The 7943-nt window shown below is 38.0% G+C and overlaps 1 protein-coding gene across 1 annotated transcript; it reads left to right on the top strand.

Moving 5' to 3' along the window:
• Positions 1–3442: 3442 nt before the first annotated feature.
• On the top strand, positions 3443–7649 carry irx4a (iroquois homeobox 4a). The gene is made up of 5 exons (XM_057339903.1): positions 3443–3891; positions 4368–4607; positions 5043–5149; positions 5604–5914; positions 6440–7649. The coding sequence occupies exons 1-5, from the start codon at positions 3847–3849 to the stop codon at positions 7126–7128; spliced, it is 1392 nt and encodes a 463-aa protein (XP_057195886.1). The 5' UTR covers positions 3443–3846; the 3' UTR covers positions 7129–7649.
• Positions 7650–7943: the final 294 nt, after the last annotated feature.

Genomic DNA, 7943 nt, shown 5'->3' on the forward strand with positions numbered 1-7943 from the left:
GTGGGGTAATTATGTGAACTCAATGAGTTTGTTACACACAAGTCACGTAGCAATCTTTACTCCACACTCCCATGAGTCTTTTCTGCATGTATAGTATATGTCATTGTGTATGGACATCATTGTTTTGCATTTGCAGATGTGTCCAAAATAAATGTAGTTCCAAATCAACATTCTAGAAATGTGTAAGTATATGGGCTTTGTCGGCTAAACTTTGTGTTGATGAGTAATGCTATTAGCTGGAATTTTACTTTTTTACATTGCCTCTACTTAATAGATCCATAGTTTAGGCAAAATGCAATACTGTAGTGTAATTTGTTAACCGTAGACAACTAAACAAGTCTTATAAAGGCTCTTTGACTTTAAAAATGCCATAAGGAAACCAAATGCATTTTTGGTTCCCAAAGAATCGGTCAGTCACGGGATCTTAAAAAATGTGTTTACTACACTTTCCACTAAGAACTTTTTGTGCAATAGATGGATGTTTTTTGGATGTTAAAGGTTTTTATGCAACCATACAGCATGATGAAGAACAGTTTATTTTAAACAATGTATTTTATTTTGAACACTTTCTAACCCAACACCCTATACTCCTCAGAGAATAAGCACAGTTATACACTGTATAAATAACACAGTCCAGTGACTAGAACAAATGCATTTATTGTCAGTTAAATCATATATCAGTTAATGCATGCCTGCCTCTGGATGGGTCTTCCACACCTAGAACACAGAAAAAGAAACAGGTTAAGCTAACCATGTAGAAGCTCATTCCCTGCACAGAAACTTTATCTGCAGACAGCCTGAGAGGTGCTCGCGGCGTGATGTCATTCCTGGATCATCAGCTGTACCTGTCTCATCCTAGACTGACTCCAACTTTGAAATGTTGTCTGAAAATCAACTATTATTTACGCTTGACCAATATTGGACAGAAAACACAAAGCATGCAATTAAAAAGGGACTGAGGGTGATGTTGTAATTTCCGTGACAGTGTTTATTTTTCATAATAAATTAATGAAAATAAAAAGAGTACGAAGTTTAACAGTATTAGCTTACTTGCATGAGTACTTTTAATGATTGAATGTCTGGATAGAATCATTCACCGTTAACCAAAGCATTAGGAGGTGAGATGAAGTCTTTGGAGTGTTTGGAGGTGACATATATGTTCAGAACAAAAGTGTTTCAGTCTGCCTTACCAAGAAAAGACTCAAAAGTGTATGAACTTGTCAGGGCAATTACAGGAGAATGTGGGAATTGCTTCAACAGCACCTTAAGTCCGCCACACAAATATCTTAACCCACCTCTCAAAGCAATTTACAAAATAGTCATATAGTAAAGCAAGCTTCATGTTACTTTTCACATTTGTTAATATTAAAATTGTGTTTGTAGTCTTTTATCATTTTATTTGACTTACAGTAAATCTATTTGTTAAAAATATAAATAAAAAGTTATTATAATACAAGCCTGTATAAACTGGATGAGGGAGGAGGTGTTGAAACATTCACTCATCTGATTGATTTCTTGGAGACAACAAAAGGATGCAATGTTCTTTCAAGGTGTAATTCTCCCAGTTTAAACTGCTGATTAGACCTTAGCTGTGACAGTTAACCTGCTCTTAGATATTTGGCAAACCTTTGTCTTATAGTTGAACCTCTTCTTAAATCATGTTTAAATGTCTCAGGCTGCATCTTGTCACGCACTGCATTGTTTTGAACGCATTTCCGTCTAAAATACACCCTGTCATATCTGATCCATCGTCCAAAAGAGTCGGGATTCGTTTGAATCTTTAACGAAAAACAAGAGCAGAAACTCTGCACAGACTTCATTATCCTCTAAAAGCTTATACTAGTGCGTCTTAATATTTAATAGGGACCCAAATAACACCGGCAAAAGAAAATAAAACATAATGTAAATGTATAAGAAAAACGCTTATGCAGACGTGCCCATCAACTTCAAGGATGCCTTCCCTGTTTTCACTACAGTCCGGTGTGTGAGAGGACGAATCAATCATAGAGTTGATGTTACTTGAGATAAAATGTCACGGGTTATTTTCTGAGAAAAAGAGAAAGGCCATTTAACTCCGCGTAACGTTATAAAAAATTGTGTGTGCGTGCGCTTGAGATGTGAACTTCAATGAACATTTAAGACCTATATAAATGTGTACAAAATCCATACATGTTATACATCGCATATATATAATAAATTTAGTTATAAACATGAATCCCTCTCGAATAATTTAATCTTGATTTCGAAAGACTGATCTATTAATGGTTGTTATTATTTGTTTTGTTTTATAGCTTTTTGCATGAGAAAAGAAACTTGAAGGACTAAATTAATGAAATGCTGCGCAAATGTAGGTCAGTCACTTGACCCCACGTCTATTAACACACGTACGCCGCGACATTTGCTCGGTTATTGTCTGACTAATTTAATTTCACAGAACACTTATTTTCCAAACTCAAGAGCATGCCAAAGGAGAAGGAACGCATGAAAAATACTTGCCTGATAAAAGTCTAACTCAATTTGAGGACAAGTACCTTCATCTGTAAATGAAAGCAATTATGCGGCCTATATTATATTATGTTGGCCGGTCTCAAGATAGTCATCAATCACCCGCAATCGAGCTGTCACTGCGGGCAGATTCGTTTCTTGCAGGCGCTTTTCCAGCTGGGGAAAAGAGGAGTACATCATCATTAATTTGACTGTGACCCCGGGGCTTCTCACATGTCTGAACCCGGGCTTCTCTAAGCGAGTCAGCAACACACCATGGTGCACCTACACTTTCATCACTCTAAATAGCGAAATTAGATAAGATGATAGATAGATAGATAGATAGATAGATAGATAGATAGATAGATAGATAGATAGATAGATAGATAGATAGATAGATAGATAGATAGATAGATAGATAGATAGATAGATAGATAGATAGATAGATAGATAGATAGATAGATAGATAGATAGATAGATAGATTTGGATAAAACCATATTTTGATTACTCGCAAGGAATGTGCAATTATGCACAGAACTAAATATTGCACGTCTGAAGATATTAATTTGCCTAATTTAGTTGTCACTATTAACAAAAAAAACCTGAGGGTAGAGAATAAAACAACAGAAAGGCATGCTGAAAACAGCTGTACACTGTCAGTGCATTTCATTGTTGTAGATAGAATCTCTTGATAAGGGCAACTTCTGTTTTTCTCTCTCTTTTTTTCTCTCTTTATTTTAATATTTATTTTCTAAATGTGTTAATGCTGGCTAACTATCAGATTATGCTGATAATGTCCTAATTGAATATCACTCCGAAACCATTTAAGTGTATAGTCGCAAAACGTATTTTTTGTTGTTGTAAGGACTTTTTAAAGCTAATAAAAGTCTAAATGATAAGCTCAATTACAAGTCCATTGTGCCTCAAAATTTGTCCCCACCCCTCTGTCACTCTGTGGGATTTTTCTCCAGAGAAATGCATATTAAAGTTAGAGTCTGGTCATTTTGAGTGGGTTTCTTCTGACGTCAGAGCCACCGGCGTTTAAAACAACCCGCATCTGGGCTGACGTGTATAATACTAGTTTTTATAACGCAAAATATGTATTTCTGACATCAAAGGCGGCTATTCGGAAAATGTTTTACGATGCGCTCGATTGTGTTGTAGAAGTTTAATAGACAGTAAAGAGAAAGCGGTTAAAGAAGAAAATCCTCAGGAAGGCGTTTAAGCAAATTAAACATGGTAGTGTTGCGCTTCGCCCTATAAGCGTCCGGCAGCTTTATGCTTTACCAATCAATTGTTACAGTGAAACACAGTAGACCTGCAGTCTCGCCTGCTTTCTCGGAAACTGGGATCACTCTACAATGTCCTATCCTCAGTTCGGATATCCTTACTCTTCAGCACCACAGGTAAAATCAGATTACGCGCTGATACTCCGCGTTCCATTCCGAAATGATTGTTGCATTTGAATTGAAAATTCAGATTTTTTTAAATGTTAACAGTTTAAGTGAAATCATCAAGCGATGTGTTTAAACGCATCAGAGGGTTGGAGTCAGTGATATCCACCTCCGATGTAATTCGGGGGTTCCCTCTGCGCTTATCATTTTACAAATCTACTAACACGGATTCGAGCCGCAGACATATGCAGAAGTGGGGACGGGGGAAGGAGGACAACAGTTGTTTTTTGGCAATGATCCATAAAATGCAATGTCCTGCAGGGGCTGTTTATGGGCATTGCCAAAGAAAAAGCAACTTCATTGGGAACGTTAGGAATTTGATTGGGAACATTGGGAACTCATAATACGTTTTTTTCTGACCGCTTAATATTACAGAAACTTTTTTACGAGCGTGGCTTTGTTTTTATTTTTTTCCCACACCATTGCAGTTCCTCATGACCAACAACTCTTTGACATCTTGCTGCGAGTCGAGCACCAGGTCCATCTCGGATTCCTCTGCGCAGACGCCCGTGTACTGTCCCGTGTATGAAAGCAGACTGCTGGCCACTGCCAGACACGAGCTGAGCTCCGCCGCTGCCCTGGGAGTCTATGGGAACCCCTACACAAGTAGTCAAGGCTATGGGAATTATGTTACCTATGGAGCAGACGCCTCTGCTTTCTACTCTTTGGTGAGTGAAAAATATAGGCTATATATCTGTATAATAGCAATGACGTACGATTCATTGTGTCAAGATCGACAAAAGTCCGCATAACGAAAATGTGTTTGAGTCTCTAAGTAACGAGAGTTTGTAAAATATCGTTATCAACCGTAGGCTATATAACTTGTTCATGTGGTATTAAAATATTGCAGATGCATTGGGCTGCTTGTGCAGAATATGTTCTAGTGGACACTTCACATTTTCTTTATTATTTAACTTAGTCAAAAGTTTGCATTTAAAATGAATTAATATCATTTTACAAATGTTGTTTTGCACCTAAAAATAAATGCCGCTAAGAACGTCATTGTCAATTAATAAAACATGGATATGGGGGTTATAAATGTACAGTATAAATGTAATTGGTTATTGACATCACATACTGACAAGTGTTGTATTTGATTGCAGGGAACGTTTGATGCCAAAGATGGGAGTGCGTCTGCGCATGCGGGTATAACCCAGGCTGCAGCGTATTACCCATATGATCCCACCCTGGGACAGTACCAGTATGACAGGTATTGAATACCGGCCCTCATTACGCGTCTCGATTACCAATTAACCAGTGTAAGACTCAATTAATACGGATCAATTTTATAAGCAATGTTCAACGAATTTATGGAATAATTAACTCTATGTTTGAATATATTTTCTAAATGTATATTTCCCCTCCTTTAGATTTTAAGAGCAAAGGCCTTGCCATTGATATATATTTTATGTTATAGGCTATCATGCACTTCACGGTTTACCCTTCAGGGTTTTCCCTGAAATGCTTTAATGGACAGATAGACGGCCAGTGCATTCTGTGTGCACTCGATCAAGCAATTCGCACGCTCTATTATCCCACTGAAACATACATGTTCGGTGCAAGAGTGTGTGTAGTTTTAGCGCGTAAAATATTAAGAACAAGCAAAAAATATATAAATATTTGTTTGCAACTTTAACAACAACAACAAGTTTTTTATAACATAGATACGGATCTATGGAGGGAGGAACCAGAAGAAAAAACGCCACCCGTGAAACGACCAGCACGTTGAAAGCATGGCTTCAGGAGCACAGGAAAAACCCTTATCCTACCAAAGGCGAGAAGATAATGTTGGCCATCATTACCAAAATGACCCTAACACAAGTGTCCACGTGGTTCGCCAATGCTAGAAGGAGACTCAAGAAAGAGAACAAGATGACATGGCCACCGAGAAACAAGGGCTCAGATGATAAGAAATACGATGATGATGAGGATGGGTCACAAGAAGATCAAATCAAAAGTGAAACCAATGATGACGGTCAGCGCCATTGTATATTTACGAGTCAGTCATTATCAATGAAAAAATAAGGCTACCTATGTTTTACTATAGCGCATATTTGACCATTTAATGTAAAACTACAGGAACCACAAAGCCTTGTTTCTCTAGTTACCGTAACATTTGTAATAAAACCATAATAAAAACGTTATTAAATAAAAACCATTAAACATGGTTCAACTATAGTTTACTATAAGTGTTACTACGCGATAACTTATTAAAAGTTATGCAAAAGTTACTTCATACTTTGAAACCAAGAGCTGTCTAAGTAGGCCATCTGCGTTTTGTATTATTTGTACGCTATTAATGAACCATTAACAAACATAACATTACTATATAATTTGAGACTATTTTAATGTGCACGAATGATTAAGCTCATATGATGTATTAATTGTTTTTAGCTTATGAATTATTAAAATTATTATACAAAAATTGCGGTTTAAAATGATCCATGTTTTATATATCCTTGTCTCTCTCTCTTATACTCTGATTATCTCTTTTTAACAGAGGGCAAAACTCGAGAGGACAAGGAGCTTCAGTTAAGTGACTTGGATGATTTTGACACCATCGAATCGGAGAGCTCAGAGTGTGAACTTAAACATCGCTTCCACATGAACGCGCATATGGCGACCACCGATGATCGCATCAAAGAAACCTCTCCAAAACTATCCATTCCGGGTCTGCTTGAAGCTGACCACGATTTAACCAAAAGTTGCTTAAAAACGACGTCTGAAGACTGCGAACACGACATCGGTGACCTTCGGCACACCAAAACGTGTTTCCAACAGCAAGGCCATCCATTACTGGACAGCAAACCGCGAATCTGGTCCCTGGCCCAGACCGCGACCTCGTTGAACGCAACAGAATACTCCTCATGTATGCATAGATGTCAACCATCACCCTCTGCCTCCTCACCTGTTAACGTCCTGGAGAGACAGCAGGACTCACCGGTAACCACTCTCAGAAACTGGGTAGATGGAGTTTTTCACGACCCCCTGTTTAGACACAGCTCCTTAAACCAAGCACAGACAAACACTTCAGTTTCTTGGACGACTACGACCAAAGGGTCTATCTTAGAGACAGGGGCCATTGAACGCTCCATAGTAAACAACAACGTGATAAAAACACAGCAGCAGGAGCCCAGTAAGGACAATGTGACTTTTGCAAAGGGGGTGAATAAAATATTCTGTTCCTAGCACACTCATGCACTCTTTAAAACCCGAGGAGGACTGTTTGGAATAGCTGCTTACAATTTTTTAATTTCACAGAAACAACAGAACATGTCAGACTGTGAATCAATGGGCCCAAAAGACGTTATACTTTTTGTTACTAAAAACAATTGCGCTGTCATGGGAAACTGTATGTATTTATTGTTGTACTGACATCTCACTGGTGAGGGTCCCCAAACGGGATTGGTTTGTATATTTATTGGTTCGGTTTAGTTTTGTAACGCACGTTAAACTTGTGTAAATTAACAGCTAGACGTTTATGTTCTGAAAGACTGAAAAAGTTTACAATCCAATTTTGTTTCGGATTTGAATGTTTATTTGGCATGCATATGTTGCTAGTTTTCATTGGATATTGTTTTAGATGAACTCGGACATTGTTGCAATGACTCACAAGTGTCACTGTTAAGAACGTATCGCACAAATGCAGAAATCCCATTAAAATTTGGGAATGTTCAGATCTGCTCACTATAATAAACAGCTGATTTTTCGAAGCCTTTCGGTCTGTGCGTCTTTCACAGTCGCTGTCCTTGGTGCTGAACGTATAAGCGTTTCAACCCGTTCACATCGATTTGCGTATAAATAACACGCTGTTGCATTATCGTGAAATACGTACGCCAAAGTTCGATTTTGCGTGCATAAATACGCCAATGTATGCGTGCACCTCGCTGGAGAGCAGCCATTTTGAAACGTACATGAAGAGGAAACACTGAAATAATTAAAATAATACTGTTAGGTTTAGGGTTTGGGTTAGGGTAGAGGTTATAATATGCACGCACGCTAAC

The sequence above is a fragment of the Triplophysa rosa genome, linkage group LG8, assembly GCF_024868665.1.
Source record: "Triplophysa rosa linkage group LG8, Trosa_1v2, whole genome shotgun sequence".
NCBI classification, from domain to species: domain Eukaryota; kingdom Metazoa; phylum Chordata; class Actinopteri; order Cypriniformes; family Nemacheilidae; genus Triplophysa; species Triplophysa rosa.